The following is a 22,696-nucleotide window of genomic DNA, read 5'->3' as shown; positions in this document are numbered from 1 at the left end:
GTATGAGCCACCACACCAACTCCAGTGGAGAACAGGCTAATACTATCCATTAAATGCAAGTATTTTCTTTAAACCCAACAATTCTGATCTAGAGTATTCATCTTACTTAAGTAGTTGTGTAGAGTTGAATAATGCATGTAATATATTAGACATTCCAACTAAGCACTAAGAATAGTATATCAATATGGGAAGTATGACTGGTTACAATAAAATGATATGCTGTACTGGGAGTTATGAAGAAACAGTAAAACCTACTCAAGTTAAAATAAATGCAGCTGTGGGACGAATTGCCTGGTAAAAAGAGTAAGGCAAGTATTGTTCACAGGTATCTGAGTTTGGGAAAACAGGGGAGATCCTTGCATTTCTCGTCCATCCTTCAAAGTCTCTGAAAGGAAATCCAAGCCTTCTATGGAAAAGTGCGAGAAACAGGGCCAGGCTGAGACCCAGGCTTGTTCTTTGTGTTTGTGTCCTACTTTGTTGAAGAACCATGAGAATTTACAACCTTAAGACACATGACTCTGAATGTTTAATGTTTAAATGTACTTCAGTAGGTGATTACAACAATCTAGAGATCAAAAGGGGAAACAAGTAGTACAGGAGCATGCTTACATGAAGGAGAGTACCTAGAACTAGTTATGTAAAATCCAATAGCCCATTGGTTCTGTAGTTATGTTAAATATTTGTTTGTTTATTTCTTCTATCTCTCTTATCCCGTTCTCTGTTATCTGTCCTTCACTTCCCCCTTCTCCCTCCTCGTGTGTGTGTGTGTGTGTGTGTGTGTGTGTGTGTGTGTGTGTGTGTGCTGTGTGAGTATGTGCTTGTCATAGTCTGAGGTGTTCAGCTTTGGCTTCTGTCTTGAGATAAAATCTTTCATTTCACTGCTGAATGTACCAGGCTACCTGGCCCATGAGCTTTTGGGTTCTCCTGTCTCTGTCTCCCATCTCAGCATAGAGATACTGAGACATAGGAACATAGCACACCAAACATGTGCTACTGCATGTGGCTCTCTGTGAGTTCTGGAAATTCAAGCTTAGATCCTCATTGCTTGCCTGGAAGGTTCCTGATCCACTAAGCCATCTCCCCGTAGCCAATATATTGAATCTCCAAGCGCTGTGGGAATTCAGTTTGTTAATTCTGAATTCTGCCCTGTGGCTCTTTTCTGAGCACTCATGAAGCTGAGCACAGTTCAGTATTCTTCGTGCTCACGTGGACATCTTTTCTTGCCTCTTCTGCTGCATGTTCCTGCTACATGTGCCACTGCAGGCCCACAGTGAGCACAAACTGCAACTTTTAAAACTTAGCCCTGTGTTTATAGACTTGTAGATACCTTTTTTTTTCTAGTGTGTCTTCTCAACGTAGAAGGGGAGATGCACCTCTCTGGAGTTGGTTTCATAAGGGCATTAATCCGGCTTATAGGGGCTCCACTTTCATGAGTCAATCACCTTCCAAAGAAAGGCCCTTTCTCCTGATATTTGCAATGGCAGTTACGTGTTGGTTATGAACTCTGGGGAGCTCAAACAGTAGAAAGTGTCTCGTTTATATATGTTTTCACATTATCGCATAATATTGTTCCTACCCCCCCCCGCCCAAATACAAAAGGAAAACTGCAAAACTGCCAGAAATTTCACTGACTTGAATTAGAAGCTGCTTCCAGGTTGGTTTTACACCTAACAGTGTTGAATCTCCCAGTCCCAGAATGCAGTGTGTCCTTCCATCCCCAGAATGCAATGTGTCCTTCCAGTCCCAGAATGCAGTGTGTCCTATCAGTCATTTTCTGCTTTTTGACTACAAAGTACTTTCAGATGTTTGTATGAGGAGATAATTTGTTGCATTTATTTCTGTTGGAATTTTTTTTATCACCCAAAATGTCATTGGTTCTGAAGATTATCTTTAATTTCTCATAACAAGTATGCAGAAATATGTAAGCTTGTGTATTACTAACCTATTTAGCATCCTTGCTTATGTGGAACAGAGAAAGCCTTGAATGAATGTGCAGAGTGGATGAAGTCCTGAGGGAGTTTGTTTTGTTGACATGAGCACAGCTATGTCAACAACCCAGTGCCTCAGATGTCCAGACAGCAAATCCTTCCTGTGGTGAGGCTCAAAGGGCCAGTAAAGCCTTCCTCTGGTCTGAGTGTGAATGTTGACAGCCTACACAGAAACTAGCAACCACAGCTTCCTTCTTCCAGATGACTGCAGCTCAAGATAGCCACCCTACAGAGGCCCTGTTCCACTGGATAGAGCAAACCTGCCTCTGCTTTCGATACATAAAATGAACTTGTGGGGGTTTCTGTTGCTGTTGCCAATGTTGGTAATGCATATCCACTGGGCCTCAGGTTCTCTGTACATAGTCTGTGTGTCTGTCGTTTCATATTCCTTTCATCAACTATAGTCTAGATTCCAAGACCAACCTGTGCAGCATCTTGCACTTGCTAGATTCACATTTAATTCTAACAGTTTATCTGTTAGAACTCAAATTCTCAACATGTACGATCATGAAATCTGCAAGTCATGAGGGATTGCATTCCTCATTTCCAATGGTTCAACTCTCGTTTCCTCTTTTCATTGTCTTGCTTTGGCCATGTCCTCTACTCAGTGTTGAATAACAGTGACATTGGGATCACTGCCCCTTGTCCAACTTTGAGAGGAAAGTGTCAGTGTTTCACAATTATGGTCTTTCCTGTGGGTGTTCTTGTAGTTATTCCTCATCACACTAAGGATTCTTTTATATAACCCTTCTTGTTGAGATTCAAGATTTTCTCTTGAATAGATGTTGAATATATCAAATGTTTCCAGTGTGTGATGACCAAATTAGTTTTCTCCTTTATTGTGTTTTAATTTTATTTTCTTAAAAATATAATTTTTAAAATTTGTCACTATTAAAGTTTTGAATTTTAAGCAGCTCTTTGGACTGGTGTTTCATGTAGAACATTGGCACTGTATCTTCACCAGCAGCCACTCCCAATCAATTGCCTTCATCATGAAGCTCCAGGAGCTCTCCCAGTTCAAACCTGACCTACTTCAGCATTTCTCCTTTCCTAAGAGAAGTACCCTGAAGGGGGCATACTGACAGGCAAGCCTTTCCTATGTCTTCCCCAATGCCAGCCAGCAGTGTATTATCCTCTTCTTTCAAGACATCTGTGTGTCCTCTTGGATCATGATTTCTTTTATCATCTGGGAATGGCAGATGTGTTGGTACTGAAGGTCTTGCTCACTGGTTGTTGTGTTTTTGTAAAACCAGTGCAGAACAGATGAAGTCAATGACTGCTAGTATGCTTAAAGTTACCATAAGCTGTAATCACAGCATACCTTTTGTTGTTGTTTGAGAATGTCACGTATGCATGTGTGTATTTTGAACAAATCCACCACCTCCCATACCTTCCCCTCCAACTCCACCACTATTCCCTCAACCATTTTCCTTCCTAATTTCTTATGTTCTTAAACCAAACACCAGAAAATAACTGGGTTCTTGTGTGTGCAAGGATATATGACTGTCTATTGAAACATAACTGGCCTTTCACAAGTCTGAGGAAAACTCCTTACCACACTAGAAGTCATCAACTGCCAATAGATCCTTAGCTAGGAGTATAATATAATGAGCTTTCCCCATCCATGCTAGGATTTTGGCTGGCTTGGTCTTATCCGAGTCTTGTGCATGTGGTCACAGATTCTGTAAGTTCATGGGTGCAGAGGCTCTGCTATGGCCTGCAACTACTGTTTCACTGCAGACAGTTACTGCCTCTAACTCTTAAACTCCTTCTACCCCCTCTTCTGAGATGATCCCTGAGCCTTGAGGGGTGGGCTGTGATATAGATGTCCCAATTAGAGCAAAGTATTCCATAAACTTTTACACTCTGCATGTTGGAAGTTGTAGGTAGGTGTTTCTATTAACCTCCATCTGTTTCAAAAAAGGGACTTCTCTGATGAGGGTTAGAAATCCATAAAGATAAGAACTCAGGGGGAATGAGTGGTGCAGTTTGATACTGTGTCCATTTCACAGAATAATGTTAGGTCATTCCCAAAGGTCAATGACTTAACCACATTGAAGTCTTTGGCTCAGTAAGTGGTACCAAGCATGATTTCTATCTCAATGGTAATGGGCCTTAAAACCAATCAGAAAGTGGTTGGTTAATCCCATAACATTCCTGCAGTAGAGGGCCTCTCTTTTATAGCAATCTATAGTCATTTCTATAAAAATAGGCTCCAGGACTCACAGCTAGATAAGACTGGTGGTTATATTTCTCCCCCAGTAACATGAGAGAGGCTTCCTGAACTGTGGAAGCTAGCCAGTAGGGGTGAAACTTTCATGATGGTAGCAGCTTGATTCTTCCATATCCTTTGACTCACATATGTAATATCTTAAGCAGCAGGGTCTTAACATCAAGTTCTGGAGAGCAACCGAAAAGCAATGGCAATAGCCTGTAACGCTTCAGGGTAGTCTGCAGGTCTTTACTGACCAACTCCATTTTTGACCATAGAACACATTTTGTCCTGGCTAGATCATTTCCATGTAAATTAGTTAGACAGGCTTGCCCCAACCATCCTCACTAGTTAGGATAAAGCTCCAAAATCAATCTACAGAGCAGCAAGGTTCACTTTATATACACAGCACTTGGTTCCCTCCTATGTTCCATATTGATCTATCCAGAGCTTTCATGTCTGACAGATCTTTCTTAGAATATGGATGAGCCACTTTCTTCTTGGCTCCCCTCTGCTGTCTTTCATCAGGTGCTTGTTCTTGACAAACAACTGGTGCTATTCAGCGGGCCAATAGGCTCCTTTCTATTATGAATGTGAGAAATGCTTCAACTGATAATTCTGCTTGTGTTTTTGCAATATAGCCAACTTCATCCTGATATCTCTCCTATGTTGGTCAGGTTAGTTTGTGAATGCTTTGTCAGGGTTTTGCATCAATGTCTATAGAAGAGATTGCTCAATATGTTTTTCCTTGAAGCTTCTGTTGCAGATTTTGTTATCAGGGTTATGATAACTCCATAAGCCAACCACAACAATGGTTTCTTTCTCTCCTCTTTTCCTCCTTTTCACAGAATTATTGTGTGATACTAATGTTATTTTATTCTTGACTGGTTAGTGAATTTGCCTGCAAGGCACCTAGGACTGAAGTTTTATCATTTTGTGATATGCATCTTTTTCCTGGTTTAATTTATTATTTTATGTGCATGTTTGGTGTTTTTGCTTCAGGTTCCTTAATATGGTTTTCTTTGCTCTGGTGCTGCCTGTACCTGTTAGAACTATAAAAAGAAAAAACCTCTAAGGTGTCATCATATGACACCGTGGAGGCTGCTGAGGAAACTGAAAAAGCATATGAAGATGGCCCAGTAGATAAAGTACTTGTACAACTATGAGGACTAGAGTTTGAATCCCTGGCACCCACATAAAAAGCCAGTGGGTGTGGCAGCTGCCTGTATTCCCAACACTCAGGAGAGGACAGAGACTTATAAGCTCTGGGTTTAGTAAGAGACCCTGCCTCAATAAATAAAGAAAGCAGTGAAAACACCTGTCTTTGGTCTTTGGTCTCCACACACACCTATGGGCATGCACACAGATGCATGTTCATCTGCTAACATGTATACATATGCCAAAAAACCAAAAATATGTGCCCAGAGCATCTGCCTTTTTGTGGTTACTGATTCTGGAAAGCAGTGAGCTGGGGAACCATTTGCGTAGTGGTGCTCAACACTCAGTTGGTTAGTGGATGCTGAAGGTGTCTTCAATGCTGTTGTTCAATGGTCAGTATACAGACAATAGGATCCTTTGATATCCATTAAGCAAAAGGCTGTAAACACCTTATAAAGTCTCATGTCTATTACTTAAAACCAAGGTCCAAATCAGACTAAACATTTGATAAATTGAGTTTGAGGCCCCACATTGTACCTTTTTCCGTCCTTTTCTTTGGAGAATTTAATTAATTAATCCACTACTTCAGAGGTCCTTATCACCTTAGCCACTAAATTACTTTTGAGTTCTCTCATGTGGCAAATTAGCCATCTAGCATAAGTGGATAATTATGCTTCCTGCTGACACCTTGGAGATTGTTTTACAGTTAAGTAATTTTTTTCTTACAAGATTAAACTTGTTCAGAAGTAGGGAACATATTTTTCAGTGATGTAAGTAGTGGCATCAGCACTGAACACAACAAAAGTGCAAAGTCAGCTTATGTGTCCAGAACAACTACAGACAGAAGTTGGCTGGCATCTCGAAAGCATTGCTCGATTATAAGAGACATTTGGGGAAGTGTTGGCCATCACAGTTATAGTAGCAAAGGAATGGCTTAGTTCTTGGAACATTTAGGAAAGAAATGACTGATGTTGGGTATTTGCTTTGAAATGAGATGCAAGATCTAAATGAGTCAAGTCCCAAAGGAACAGTACTGCTCCTAAGCTGACAATTGTTTAAATGGGAGAACGAATACTTGAAGATTCATAGTGGCTATCTACCATTTCCCCATATGTTTGTAATTATTCCTAATGAAGGCTTTATAAACTACTGGGCAGATACTAATTGAAGTAGTAATGTTAAACCCAAGTTGCAAAAACTGTCAACACTAATCACTGTTGTCAAGGTCATGAAGGAAAGTTTCATGGATTAAAATACTCTATATACCTATTATTTTTGTTACTATTACTACAAAAATATTCCTATAAAATGTAAAATGTTGGAGTGCATGTGGGTGGGAATGTAAATTTTCACAGCCAGGCTGGTGAAATGACTTTGGGTAAGGGTGCTTGCCATTAACTTGACCCAGAGTTGAATCCCCAGGAGCCACATGGTGGAAAGAGAACTGTCCTATGACCTTCACATGTGCTACATGTGCTGATTCCCCAAATTAAAATAATTTACTACAGCTATCATGTACAATGAAAGAATGGCTTCTCTCTAATTAAATACTTGCCACAAAAATATATGCCCACATGCATGTGTGTTTGTGTGTAATATATACATGTAAAGAGTTTTATCTCTACTTCCATGTTTATGGCATCATTGTTCATAAGAGCTAAAAAAATATAGAATCAACCTAAGTATCTATTAGTAGATGGAGAAAATATGCTTTACATTGTCATATTTATAAATACACATACATATTGGAGTACTATTTAGTCTTTTAAAAAGAGGAAATTCTGTCATCTACCACAGCATCACAAATGTCAAATGATGTAGGCACACACACAAAGATAAATGCTAGATAATCTTAGTCAGTTTAGAACGTGAAGAGGATGAACTCAGAGGAGCAGAGAGTAGCCAATTATCCAGAGCTGGCTGGCAGCAGTGGTGAGAAAGACATGGGGATATTGTGCAAATGTTGGTCAAAGAATACAAAATTTCAGTTAGAAGGAATAAGTTCAAGGGACTATTGGCCAATGTGGTCACTGTGGTTAATAACGAGAAGGTTGACGGTTGCTAAGGATTTTAGTTTTCGAATTCCAAAATAATATATATTGAAACCAGATGTAGCCAGTCCACAGTGTGTCCATATTTTAAAGCATCATGTTGTACAGTGTAAACACAGATAATTTTTGTCAATTTAAAAAAAGCCCTAATTTGGTCTTACTTACAAAATTTGCAGTGTACTGGCTGCCCCTTAGCACCCCAAATTCAGTCTTCAGCAGCCTGCTCCCTGAACATCTGGAAGACCCAGGTTTTATCTGAGAGCTACCATTTTCTTAGCCTGTACTTTGGCTCCTGGATGGTAGGTACATTCTCCCAGAAGAGCTTGAATGATTTATTTACTTATTAATGTGACATGTTACACCTTCTTTTAAAACCTGAAAGAGACTCAAATTGAATTTATAATTTAATCCAGATTTCTTAATTTGATCAAGAAAACCTGTATGATCATGTGGAGCTGACACTCCAGCTTCATTCCATACATTTCTGTTCCAGGCTTAGTAAACTTTATCCGCTGGTCTGTGTTCTAAACATAGGCACGACAGGTTCCTCCTGTCTGGGAGGGAACCACAGTCCTTGGTTCCTTTGCCTGTGGAAACTTTTCTCTGTATCACAGCCTCTTCAGGCTTACAGGAAAGCTGTCACTTCTTCATTATGGCAAAGATAACAGTCTGCATTTAAAATTCTTTTCTTCCGGTAAGCCCAGCATAGCCATCTCCTCCCATCTCTCGATAAGTCCTTCATGTTGCCTGCCCTATGAGGCCTGCAATTGGCAGAAATCCAACAGGTGACTAGTTGTGCGATACGATACCATCCAATTTGGCCATGTACCATCCAAAAGTAAAATTACTGCAAATTCAACTTAATGCTAATCAACTATTGCTTGTAAGACAAATTTTACTTTTGCAGTATTAAAGGGTTTTTATTTAAGTGTATGCTTGAATTAATAGAGTATATATTGTTGGATAAATAAATGAATACACATTGCTTACTCAAGATACTTGTCATATAATCTTTTAAGAAAACTGCTCTGAAAATGATACACATGTAGCCACCAAGAGTCAGATAGGTCATGAGTCACACCACCACACTGTACATGAGAAGAGGCGTGGTTCTTAGGAGGAAGTATGCGTTAATTGAAAGGCTTGAGTCATTGTTCCAACTGCCAATTATTGGCTTCCTGAAAATAATTCAATTCTGAATGTGTAGGTCTAGAATAGGCTAGGAAACTTAAAATCTTAAAAAAACAAAACAAAACAAAAAACAAACAAACAAAAAACCCTTTCCAGGGACTTTTGTATACTAGAAGTCAGGTCTGTCTTATACTAAGAAAGCCAGAAGAGAGAGAGACAGATAGAGGTAGACTGATGGGATTGCTAGTGAGCAGTTGGGCAATATGTTCCTGATGTTTCCCTGTGATCAGTAGAATGCTGTGCGAAATCACTAGCTCAGTTTTGTGGGGTAAGGATTTTTGAACTTTGAGAAAGAATAGAGTGAAACTACAGGAAATAAGGTGTCCATGGAAATGGAATAGGTTTTCAGAAAGCCAAGAACCACTGAAGAAGAGCAGGTACCTGGCTGGAAGCTAGATGGCATCCCAGTGTGGTCAGGTAATAAACACTAACTGCTCAAAGAGTAACAAGATAGCCCTGTCCTTGCAATCTCTGGATTGGTTCTACTCTCCAAAGTACATGGCATTTCCTTAAGACCCAACTGTTCCCAGATAGCTATAAAAGTGCTGCATCCATCACTACCACTTACATGGCTGAAATAAGTAAATACAAAGGAAGGAAGATGGAGGTTAAATCCAAGTGTCTAGGAACAAGTAGCTGGGGCTCTTAAGCACTAAAAAGGGCCCTTACCCAATAAGTGAGAGGAACTCTGCTTCCATGTGCTAAGAACTGAGTGCTTGTCTATTTTTATAGGGGAAAATGCCCAGTGTCCTCAGAGAGTGTAACACCCTGCTCTTATGCTCTGTTACAAGCTCATTTGTTTACAGCCTCTTCTGTACTGATAGTTTGGGATTCCATCCAATTTTCCTACCCTCTTTTAAGGGTGTGATAGTCAGTTCACATGAATATTTGCTGTGTAAGTCAATGCAGTCCAGATGAATGGAACATGGCAGCCCTGCCACAGAGAGCTCTGCATTTGCCTCCAGGCTTTTTCATGGTGTTTGTTTTGTGTGCTTGGAGCAGCTTCATTCTTTTCTTTTCTTTTTTTTTTCTTTTCTTTATTTACATTTCAAATGTTATCCCCTTTCCTAGTTTTCCCTCTGAAAATTCCCTATCCTCTCCTCCACCCCTGCTCCCCAACCCACCCACTCCCATTCCTGGTCCTGGCATTCCCCTATACTAGGGCATAGAGCCTTCAGAGGACCAAAGGCCTCTCCTCCCATTGATGACCTGACTAGGCCATCCTCGTGCAGCTTCATTCTTACTGGCTAAGTCCCGATGATTTTAAGCTCTCACTCGAAGCTGCACTCATTCCGAAAAGGCTGGTCTGATCCTCTCGGGTCTGAAGTGACCATGCTTTCCACATCTTTTGGTGACACCACCCTATCAGGCTGACAGATGTTCAGTCTGGGTCTTGACTGCCTGCATCATTCCTGATAGGCACCTGCACTTCAGCACTTAACTCAGTGCAAGTTCTGAGCAGGGTTTCACAGATGTCCACAGACTATGAAGAAAAGGAACACCTTTGTCTATATGGACAAAGACTATGAACCCAAACTCTTACTGGTTCGTGGGTACCTTTGTCTATATGGAAAGGTTATAAGGACTTCCTTCTTGAGGTATAATTCAAAACAATTTACTAGAAAACACAGTTGGAAAGCCAGTGGTAGAAGGACATTTAGCAGTCAGGTGGCTGAGCAAGGGAGACCAACCCAGGTTATAAACTGAAACCATCTGAATATCTGGTTTAGTCTGGATACCTTACAACATTAATTTATCCAGAAGACCACAGAGCTGAAGTGGGAGAGAAATGACACCAAGAATGTCACTGTTCAAGTTTGGAATGGGAATTAGGTGACAGACACATTAAATGACTAAAACAGGAGACGTTAGCACAACTCATTTTTAAGCATAGTAACTTCAAGAAAGTAAACTCAGAATAAAGGGGAACTGGGATGCTTTCCAGAGTAGTGATGGGTGAGTCTAATCAGGGCACCATAACCTACAAACACACACACACACACACCATGAGAGGAAGGATGACACTGGAAACCCACAAGACAAACCATTACAACTCTGATTTTGACATGTTATTCTGACATTCTGAGAAACAGAACACACCCACACACAGGAGAAAAGAAGTGAAGAGTGAGAAAGAGTGAGATGGAAATGGTTAAGTAGTTAAACAGAAGAAGTTTAAGGTAACAGAAAGCTGGGAACACTTGGTAATGCTGAGAGAATCCATGAAGCCAAAAGAGAAGAGTCTGGCTAGCTTTAAGTAAATGCCCTTGCCAGTATATTAGTAGACTGCTGAAGTATAAATTACCCTATAGTTTTTACATGAAAGTTGTATAAAATGTGTCACAAACAGGTTTATTTTAAAAATATCTTCCATAATATTCATTTGTTATTATATTTTCTCATAGTTACAAGATTTTATCTTTGTACTTAAAATGTCATAATAACACCAATGTGTTTTTAGCTTTTTTATATTTCTTCATTTGGTGTATGTGTGTGTAAGGGAGGAGACTTGATTGTGCCAAAGTTCCATATGGGTTCAGAGGACAACGTTAGAAGTTGGTCCTCTTCTTCTGTTTTGTGGGTATTGAGGATTGAATTCACATCCTCAGGTTGATGACAACCCAGACTTTTCTTATTTTTCCTATACCAAAGAAAGGTATTTTGTTTCTTTTCATACGTATTCTAAGATTGTGATAACGTCGAAGCTATTTATATGTTTGTCAAGGGAGGACCACAGAAAACATTAATTTGGCATCATGACTGTTATAAACTAATAGCCATTAAACTTAAGTACTTTATAACATCTCTCTTTCTAAAAATGTGCCCAAAGCATAGGATTGAAAACTACAGTGAAGTTGAAATCTCTGAAATGCCTCTTAGTTGGCAGGTCCCAGGGGCCTGAGTCATCTGCTCACCATGCAACTGCCTCTCTGCCTGATGCTCCCTTACACCACAGGTTCCAAAAAAATAGTTTAGACTACTGCTTCTTTAATGAGCCTGTGGATCATCAGATAAGTTCACAAATATACTTATCAGAGAACGCTTTAACATCCTATAGGTCCTGATTAGTTTTTGGTACTTAGTATAGGTTTCAAAATGACTAGTATTCATTATGCTATCTGGAACAATAGTTGATAATCTTTTCTTGAAAGCATGAGATAATTATATATTCTCTATACAAAGACACTGTATGTAATAGCAACGAACCTTAATAACCAGTGGTCTCTTTCTTTTCTGTGTCTCTTCATGCAGGTACAACTTGGCCAAGTAGAAATCAAATGCCCAGTCACAGAGTGTTTCGAATTCCTGGAGGAAACAACTGTTGTCTACAATTTAACCCATGAGGACTCTATCAAGTATAAGTACTTCTTGGAACTTGGCCGAATTGACTCCAGCACCAAGCCATGTCCTCAATGCAAACACTTCACAACCTTTAAGAAAAAAGGACATATCCCCACTCCTTCCAGATCAGAAAGCAGATACAAAGTAAGTATGCTCTCCAGACTGGGAGGCTAACGTTCACAGGATGGGAGCAGCCATGATAGGCTGACTGGTGGTGGTCATTACATGGGCTTCTTTCTCTTATCCCCCTTCTCTTATCTCTTACCAGGCCCTCAGTAAGTGGATGTTCCACATGATTCATACATGGGGCCTGAGGATACCCATGCTAAGAGAGCATTAAAGGATTTAACTGAAGTTTTCTCTTTGAGTTTAATCATGTTGGAAATTCATTTAATGACTTAATAGAAAAGCCAAGCCTTAGAGTTACAGTCATCACTACTACCAAGTGCTTGTAAATACCAAATCCTATGAAAATAGGATGTTGTTTCTTTTTTAGTAATGAGCTTGACTTTTTCAGTGGTCTCAATTTCCTTTTTCTCAGCCTCTATCTATAATGAGCAAACTTGTATAAAACATCGTTCACTCACTATTCGCCAAGTGCAGAGTATTGCCTTGTGCTTGGCCTTTATATACAGTAGGTGACAAACAAATGGGACATAGTCTCTGCTTCAAAACAGTCTCATAAGTGTATGTTTGCCAGTTTTCTGTGACTGTAACAAATACCTACAATAATCAGCTTATAGAGGGGAAACATTTTTTGTTATCTGTTAACCAGTTTGAGACATTTTAGTCCAAGATCCTTTAGCCTGGTTGTTTTGTGCCTGTGTAGAATCAGCTGAGTAAAACTACTCATCTTGTGGTTGTGTAGCAAAAGAGAGTGGGAGAAGGGGTTGGAGTTCCAAGGTCCCCTTCTAAGGGCATAGCCCCAGTGAGTGACTTAAAGGATTCCCATTAGGTCTTGCCTCTTAAAGCTCTAACACCTCTCACTAAGAACAAGTCTTTATTTACCATTTAGGAAGGGGTGGAGCTGTTTAAGATTTGGTCCATTGTATAAAGCAACGTATGCAATGCATATAAAGTAGAGTGCCTGGGTAAACTCTAGCCAGGATGTTAAGAATTGTCTGATAGAGAAGGAATTGTTCTGGCTGACACAGAGGAGAGCCTGAGTCAGTGCTTATGCCCAGAGGCTGAGGTGGGGTGTGCTGGAAACAGGTAGAAAGGAGGGGAGAGGCAGCTGTGGAGATAAGAGCAGGGCAGGCTGAGACTTGTACAAGGTCTTCAGAGGTTTGAATCTAATTCTCTAGGCACATGAGAGAAATCAGACCTGCAGCACTCAGAGGTTGCCACAATAGGGCAAGACTGAGGACAGTAATCCTAAGCTAGGTTGTAGGGTGCAGCCTAGGGAGCTGTCAAGACACAAGTGTGTATCAGCCCTACCTAGAACATGTTGTACCTCACTAGGAGCCTGGCCAGCAGCAGAGCGGAGGACTTTTAGTATGAGGCAGTGAGGCTGCTGCTATGTGTCCTGTGTCCTTCCTCACCATCGCAGCAAGTGACTGTTTCAAGTCCTCTTCATTTAGGGACACTTCCTGCCCATGTGCTGTGTCTTTAAAGCAGTGGCCACACCATTATCTGTCCTGTAGCCTCAAGGAGAGTGGATATCGTGATTTTCTCTGCCCCTATGTGTTCCTGGTGAGCTACAGTCTGCTTAATTAGTCCAAGTTTCTTCATGACTAATTGGCCTTAGAAACTGCTCCACTCTTTAGTATTTTTATTTGTGGTGTTGTTATGTTCTCTAGTCTCTTAAATGCATAACTATCAGGAAAGTGGTTTTTTGTTTTTTTTTTTTTTGTCAATCTTCTGCAGAACATGCCATCTTGAGCTTATGAAGCCATGTGACTAAAATCATGGCCCGAAGATGTGGGATCTTAATAAAACATTTTTGTTGGATAATGCGTAGTCTTAGGTTGAGGAACCAGTCCAGTTGTGTTTTATTAATGTTTTGAAGAAAAGATTAGTTTCAGAACTAGTCATTTAGTTTTAGAACTAAACTGTGTCTTTCCATAACTTAGAGTACTATATTTTTCCTAAATTACTTTCAGAATTAGATGTATATATAAAATACACAGTTATGGAATTTGTGGTAATTAAAACATGAAAGCATAATTGAATCAAAGTAAAAATAATTGGGTAATTTAAAATGTAATGTTACTAAATGGTCAACAAGTACTATAATTTAAGGTACAGTTACCGAAAGAAGAAAATATGTCTTGTTTTATCAAAACCCTGTCAGGATAAGCATAATATATTACCTTGCACATATATTTAGCTGTGTGTAGTTTTGAGTGAACCAAAGGTTTTGGATAATATATCCCAACACACTGGGTTCTTTCAGTGTCTATCAGCTGGTTTTCAGTTAAGCAGAGGAGCAAAGGACAAATGGACCTGGAGAAGAAAAGTTGCTTTGAGGAGAGCAGAAATTTAGAACAAAAGAAATGTTGTTCAGAATAAAGCAGTTTAACAAAATGCCTTTTACTAGGAGTAAAGATTGCCTCCTAGCTCTGGTCAGTGATTTGCTATCTGCATTGCTTGCGAGTTGGGGGGGGGGTCTGTGGTGAGTAGCAGGAAACTGGAGAGTGGCAGAGGAAGCCAAAGAGAAGGGAGAGACTGGGTCTCACTATGTCCTTAGGGATATACTTACAATGACAACTTCAGTCCCTAGATGCCACCCCTATACAGTTCATAATAATCAGTGTCTCTGTAGGTAGCAACCCAACTTCACCAGCACCCATGGGCCTTTAGAACATTACAGAGCCAAACTGTAGCACGACTCAGAACAGCTATTCTGCAGATTTCAGCAAGAGAAAGGCTGCCACTGACTGTAGGTATCACTGTTTTTGCTGTCCCTGTTTATTCTCCTAGAGGAGAAAACCCCAACAGTCAAGAGACATTGATTCTTCCTGTTCAATGCTGGCCATATTCTGAGGCATGATTCAAGTAATTATTGAAGGACCACTTCTTACTACTTTAGTGTAATGTTCACATAGCATCTCTCATCACTAAAACATTAATTAGCACTACCCCATTTACATGCTCAAACATGTCTTGTTACTGAAGTAAGGATGGTACTGACATGTTCATACCAGCAAGGCCCATGGCATATATGCTCTTGGAATAGCACTAAAATTGACAGTAAAATTTTGATACTTGAGGTGAGTAAATAGACACACACACACCCATTTTGATGTATTTTAATCATCTATCTCAATAACTAAATTCACTTCCAGTTTAGTAAAGTACTCAAATAATGACATAAATTAACAAACAAAAAAGGTTGCCTGTACTTCTTAATGTTTCCAAATAATTTAATATCTCCTTATGATATTATTTATATCTGTACACAGGTTTTGTACCTATCAACAAGTCCTTTTTCGCATTTATTTGTTTCAGTAGTACTGTTCTTGAGTCACTAAGTTACAGCATTATTCTAAGATGTCAGTCACTCTGAGCATTTACTATGGTTTTATCTATCAAGTCAGAAGCACTTAAGGGAGCAGGCTAAAATTGATTTAAAATGTTATAGTCATTTTCTAGCTAAATGGATGCTTCTCATGTAAAGATTAAAACTGCAATATCTAGGCATTTCTGTTTTTTGTAAAGATCATTTGTTAAATATTTATTCTTAACAGATGCCAATGGGACAGATAGAATGTAGCATTTGCAAGTAATCACAATTACTGCACACATTTGTATCTCCAGGCCCCAGTTAAGTTTGGATCTGACAGTAATTTGGATAAAATGTGCTGTATTCTAAACACCATCAAATTCATATCACATTGAATAAGTGCTTTCCTGAGTTGAGAAATATATACCAAGACAACCTTGTCAAGTCAATTTTACTTTTTCCTTCAAAATATTTACATTATCTCCCAGTAACTCGTTCCATGTCAAAAATATATACAATTCTATTTCTATAAGGCTGACTTCAATTTCTGATTTAAAATACAATTTCTTGCCTAAACCATCCCTTTAATGCCCCAATGTCAAACTTAATGTCTGTCAAGTTGCCAGCATGTTCACAATGAGAAAATTAATATGGCTTAAAAGTACTCACATGACAACTAGAGACAAATATATCACCCACACCTGAAGTCTGTCTCCATAGAGAATATCATTTGGGATTTTATGGTACATTTGTGTAGTCACCTGGTTAAAGCCTCTCTTTCTACCTGGTGTCTAGTGGACCAGGTCCAGGCTGGCTTCATTCATTGCTGCTAAGCAACTACAACTTGCCAGTGTTTTTATGAATTCTACTTGCTACAGTAACTAATCAGTGGCCAACATGTAAATAATAATAAGTGTCCTGGAATAAATATAGATGGAAAGTGATGGGAGTGTGGGAGAAGAAAAGGCTGGAGCAATAAAAAGGTTATTAAAGAGTAAACACATTAAACTTTTTAATGTTGAGTTTACCAATGTAGGTAAGTGTGATTTGTATTCTCAGCCTGTCATACTTTCTCTGATACCTTGAGTTTAGTTATACATCTTTAACTGGGGGTAGTAGTAGCACCTCTGCTCTAAGAGTATGGTGAGGATTGAGTGAAATCACACATGTGAAGGACTGGCACCATGACTAACAGTAATGTTTCACACATATCAGCAACCACTATGGTCATTATTGTTAGGCAAGGGAGCAAGATCAACAGCCCTAAGTATCAAGAAAGGAGGAGAAGAAGATGGCCTAGTCGGCCATCACTGGTAAGAGAGGCCCCTTGATAGTGCAAACTTTATATGCCCCAGTACAGGGGAATGCCAGGGCCAAGAAGTGGGAATGGGTGGGTAGGGAAGCAGGGTGTGGGGAGGGTATAGGGAACTTTCGGGATAGCGTTTGAAATGTATATAAAGAAAATATCTAATTAAAAAAAAAGAAGAAGAAAGGAGGAGAGTCAAAAAGAGTTGAGACAGAGTCAATCATAGGGCCAGAAATGGATGATAGGAGCAGGAGAGGGGTGAGATCAGCTGCGTGGAAGAAGAGCAACAGGCTAGGTTATTTAGGTCATAGAAAAATCACTTGAGTTAGAAATACATTGACGACCACAAAGACCCCTTGGAACATCAGAGAGATACCCATGAACCAGAAGTGACTTATATGGGTCATCAGTAGTGGGGGGGGGGAGCAGGGGAGCAGGGGTTCTGGCTTTATTAGTCAGGGTCCTCTATATCAGAACTGAAATAATTTATTTATCATCTGTTTCCCATGTAACTCTCTCTCTCTTTGAGAGAAAAAGGTAAATGAAAGAAAGGAAGGAAGATATAAAGGGAAAAAGAAAGGGAATTTATTAGAGTGGCTTACAGGTTGTAGCCCAGGTACAGCAACATTAGCTATCTCCCCACAGAAATTCCAAGAATCTAATAGTTGTTCAGTCCACTATAGGATAAATGTCTCAGCTGGTCTTCAGTATACACCAGAATCCCAAAACAGGCTCTCCTGCCAGTGAATGAGAGTGAGAACAAGCAGGCAAGAAGAAAAGTGATTCCTTCTTCCATGTTCTTTATATAGGCTGACACCCAAAGATGTGGCCAAATTAAGGGTATATTTCCTGCCTTGAAAAGATCTAGATTAAAGGTGTATCTTCCTACTTCAAAAGATTTAATTAAGAAAAATCCCTTACCGATGTACCCAGTCACTTGGATTTTAATTAATTCCATATGTAGTCAAATGGACAACCAAGAACTGCCATCGTAACTAAACTCCTTATAATGAAAAGGTGAGAGCTGTTCTCCTGTTTCAGGGAGAGAAGTAGAGAGGATCAATTTATCACTGGGGATCAGAAGCAGCCAATTGTAGTTTCCTGAGGCCCTTAAATTCCAAGCTGCCCTCTCCTCCCAAGTGAAGACTGGGAATGAGATACTTTTCATGCTGACTCAGTTTGAGTTGAAGGCCATGCATATCAACACAGGGAACATGTCAAAGGCACCTCTGTGGCTCCTGCAGGTAAAACTAGTAACAGCCCTTCACTCATCACACGGTTATTAAGCTCACCTGGGGTGATTTGTACACTGGTGCTGTGACTCAGTATCAGATAGAAGGAGCTGACACTCAGATGTCCTGGAGAAACAGTCTTACAGCTCTAGCACATTTCCACCCTTATGGAATGGTCATAGGCCCTCTGGGCAGTCATATTCCCTAAAGCTGCACACACATGCTATTTCACTATGTGGTGAAAATCATTTTCTAAGGGCTTTCAGAAGGCTACTGGGGCAACAGGTGCTTATAAAACGTGCTTAGTGCTCCTTCTGATTGAAATGACATGTGCAATTACGATTCTCTGCACTCCTTTCTACATCCTGCCCTCCCCCCCACTCCACCTTACCATCCCCCCACACACCATCTTTTCAAACTGACTGCTTACAAATGAGAAGCCGGCTGCCATTCAGCCACCAGGGTCAGTGTAGCTCCTGACGTGGACTGACTTCTCTTGAGACTGACATATCATCCGTGCTAGCAGCTGACAGAAAAGACATGTAGCTTTTCAGATTTTGTTGCACAAGAGAGATAAAAATGAAGTTGTCCAGCTAGGTTTAAGGAAAGCCAGTTAAACAAAGGGAGTGTTGCATATGTTAATCTTGAAGTGTTTATTGATACTCGCTGGTGATACAAGCCAGCTAGATTTTATGAACACATTTTCCCCTTTATTTATGAGGGGCCTTGTCAAACTCACCTGTCTTTCTTTCTTGATTTCATAAAACAGCTATATTTTTAGAAAAATTTCCTGCCCTTCTAACAGTCAAATATTGAAATTCACCTGATATTTTATCCCTATATCTACCCCTAAACACCATAAATAATAATAATCCAGACCTAAAGCTAACATAAATTGACCTCAGTAGTATTTAGAGCTGATTTTTTTTTTCTTGAGGTTTTAGAACAAAAAACAACAATGAGTCATTTTTAGTGTTGACTGGTTAGGAGAATGGCAAGTTAGCTACATCTAGGGCTGGTGTACAGTGGTCAGAAGGTGTTCAGGAACAAGAAGGGTTGGGACTCTGCCTTTCTTTCCCTTTGTCCTCTGTAAACCTGCCTTTTCTTGTTTACTCTCCCATGTGTATAAACCCAGTGAGGTGCCACACTGGCCTAGGGATGACAGAACTTTCCAGCTCCTCCCTCTTTTATACATTAGCGAAAAAGTGGGTACTGGGACAAGATGTAGATTCACTCACTCACTTCCCTAGGCCTTGCTTTCTGAGCTTAGACTTAGTCTACAAAGTATTTCCAGGTGCACTGTTGTGAAAAGGTGATCTTGGATGAGGGAAAGGGGGCTCATTTAACCCTACACCAATCACCTTTGCGGTGGTGGTGGTGGTGGTGGCAGTAGTGGCAGTGTTGCTCCTTGCTACCGCTCCAATGTTCTGGGTTCCCGAATATGAAACACACACACACACACACTCAACCTTTATATTTTAATATGCCTGAAACAGCTCAGTGGCTGTCCCACTTCCAATTCTTCATGTGTCTAATACTCTCCCCTCTGATATTCCTAAGTTATTACTTACTAAAACCTATGTTCTATCTTGGCTGCCCTGAACCCAGACCTGCAGCCCTCTTGGGCTGAGTTCCCCAGAACCTACATGACAGCTAAGTTCTCTGCCCGGCACCTCCTAGACGTGACATCTACTCCTTTCCTGGTAAGGCAGCTATCTCACTTCCTGCTCCTTCCTCAATTCCTTGCCCGGGAATCCTAAAATCCAGCCTCTGTCTCCTTGCCCTAACTTTGGCCACCAGCAACTTTCTTTACCAATCAAAACCAACTGGCTGCAGAGTCCCTCAGCATCTTAAGTTTTTGAATGTGCTGATTCTCATGTAATTCTGGGGATCAAATCCACAACAGTTCTCCTTTGCAGGTTCTGATACATCATCCTAGAAAGACATATATTCTGCTTGAAAAAATTTTTTTAAGTTTTGAGGTGAATGTAAGCTTTGGATAAACTTAGCATCTTGATAGACCTTATCCTGTCCCATGTGACTCTGCTTGTTTTTATCTACTTTTGGTCTCCAGTTGTTTGAACTTTCCTCTTCTAGCTTGGTTTTATCCCTCCTGGGCAACCCTCAGGCAAGATACATTTAACCATCCCTGGACTTTGTTAAGGTACTCATGCCTCATGAGATGTGAAGGTTCCTGTACTGCTAGAAGAAACAGCAGTAAACAATGAAATTTTCGAGTAGGCTATTGCAAATCTGCCAGGAGAATATGGCCACTGTTATGACTCTGGCTTTAGGACTGGATGTTAAAAAGGATCAAATCGTGCTTCTTGGAGATGTTCAAAACTGTATATCAGACTCTTTTCCTCCTCTCGGCAGTACATGCACATGCTCACATTTCCCACTCTGAAGGAGGAAGAAGAGGAGGAAGAAGAAAAAGAAGAAAAGAAAAGAAAAGGGGATTTTTCTATTCTTTTTTTTTTCTAAAGATTTGTTTTATGAGTACACTGTAGCTGTTTCCAGACACACCAGAAGAGGGCATCAGATCCCTTTACAGATGGTTGTGAACCACTATGTGGTTGCTAGGAATTGAACTCAGGACCTTTGGAAGAGCAGACAGTGCTCTTAACCGCTGAGCCATCTCTCCAGCCCCAGATTCTCTATTCTTAAAGAAAATCTTATAGCTCATATTTCCTGATAATTTATTACATTGGCTAGATTCTCTAGGACATACTCTAGGCTGATTTTTAGATGATTTATATGAGGAGTGTCTGAACCATTTGTATTGAGGTGCATATGCCAGGGTTATAGGGATTTATAGAGTCTGTTTATTGGAAAAGTCAGAAAGGCTCAAGGTAAGCTAGCTGAAGTGCCCTCTCAGATCTGGCTGTTAGAATACTTGTTTCTGTGTGTGCTCTCAGGGCTCTGTGCAGTACTGCAGGTGGACTTTGGCTAACAGGGTCGTAGCACATGTTACAGCAACATTCTACCCATTGTGTAAGAGCACAGTCTTCCCTGAAACATCTTTTCCAGGGCACTGACATGTACTTGGCAGATTACGATCATATGACTGCCCAGCGTCATGCCTGTCTGCTTCTAGTAAGATAGTTACAGAAAAGATATTCTCTTTCTATTCTGTGTTAAAAAAAAAATCAGTATGATCAGTACCTGTCACTATATGAATACTACATGAATCTGCTGCCAATGAATTGTTTCATTATTGAGAAGATGTTTAACCTGATGTTAGATTTAAAGAAATCTCTCATGGAAAACTGAGATAGCTCTCACCTTCAGAGTGACTTACATATGCATGGATGTTGTCTAACATCTTGAGCATAATAAGTAATGACTTTTGCGATTTATTTTAAATTATAGGGCTGGGCATTGACTCATATGGTTAAGTGCTTAATGTATAAACTAGAGAACATGGGTTCAGATGCCTACCCCTACATAAAAGTTGGAGGTGCAACATGTATCTGTAACCCCCAACCTTAGGGAAGCTTGGAGAGAGGCTGATTCCAGGGGCCTCTGGCCAACCAGCATAGCCAAGCATTGAGCTCCAGGTTCACTGAGAAACCCTGTGTCAAAATGAGAGACAAGGCAAAAGAAGAAAACATCAGACATTGACCTCTGACCTACACACAAAAGTGCAGAAACACACTTGAACTCACACATACATACAACATATATAATTTTTAAAAGTTTTATTGCATTATGATAAAAAAATACATAATTTCAATTTATCTGAATTTGTTAACATTTTAAAAATACTTTGAGTAAATAGACTTACATCACATTCTTCTTTCCCTTTCAATACCTGCCATACCTTTCATTTTTTATCATATTCTTTAAAATTTACATAATATAACAATAAAAATGAGTATTATAAAAGTTGTTTGATATAAAACAATCAATTGAATAGTCTTATGAAGTTGCTTGTCTACAGCAATACTGAAAATACATATGTTTTCTCAATATAAATTTTAAGTAACTCCAAATATATTAACTGTATATATTTTAAAATAATATATCACTATTATTTTTTAATGAACATAAGTAGATAAAGTTTTTTTGTTTGTTTGTTTGTTTTGTCTTTAGTAGAGCTTAAAATCTTGGCTCTTACTGTGGTACAAACACAAAATAAGAACAGTTTTTGGACATTGGAGTTCATTGTAATAAGGCTGTACTTCAATGTCCCTCACATCACTGAAGGATTTTACCTTCATAGTAGCTAAGCTAAGAGTTGACAGTTCTGCTGCACCAAGGAATGAATTGTAGGCATGATTATTTGAATACAGATTTCCTGCTATGGTCAAAGTTATTTGACTTGAGTGATTGTCTTCATTCTCAGCCCACGGGGAACAGGTTACATTCGTTTAAAAAATGGTGTGTGTATTAAGATGGTCTATCCGTGAGGTCATTCATCAACTGTTTCTGTGAAGAATGGTTGTGCTTGGAGGGTGGCACAGACGTTAGGTGGGGGTAAGATTCTGGTTCATTGGCCATGATGATTTTGAAAAGTACTCATCTCAGAATAAGAGTAACTTATAAAGTCCTCTTCTTCAAAATTGATAAAATAATTATAAATATCAAGCAAAGCATTCAGTCTCACTCTTTGCTGTTCTTTTACAAGCCACCTCCCAAATTATTTGTCTACATTTCTTTTTGGCTGTGTAAATAATTTTGAAATATGTAAGCTGTTTTGAAAACCATAGTATAGTGTAAAAACATCACATAAACAATCCTACTGATAGAGAGGCTGAGATAGGAGAAG

At 39.7% G+C, this 22,696-nt stretch overlaps 1 protein-coding gene across 1 annotated transcript in view; it reads left to right on the top strand.

Annotated features, from left to right (window-relative positions):
• Positions 1–22,696, top strand: part of Rnf217 (ring finger protein 217) — a 110,369-nt gene that overhangs the window by 63,636 nt on the left and 24,037 nt on the right. The window contains exon 2 of the mRNA XM_021174324.1: positions 11,853–12,086. Within this exon, the coding sequence (XP_021029983.1) occupies positions 11,853–12,086 (234 nt within the window). The remainder of the gene's footprint in view (positions 1–11,852; positions 12,087–22,696) is intronic.

The sequence above is a fragment of the Mus caroli genome, chromosome 10 (assembly GCF_900094665.2).
Source record: "Mus caroli chromosome 10, CAROLI_EIJ_v1.1, whole genome shotgun sequence".
Lineage (NCBI taxonomy): Eukaryota > Metazoa > Chordata > Mammalia > Rodentia > Muridae > Mus > Mus caroli.
The sequence above is the reverse complement of the archived record's forward strand: the minus strand, read 5'-3'. Positions and strand labels throughout refer to the sequence as shown.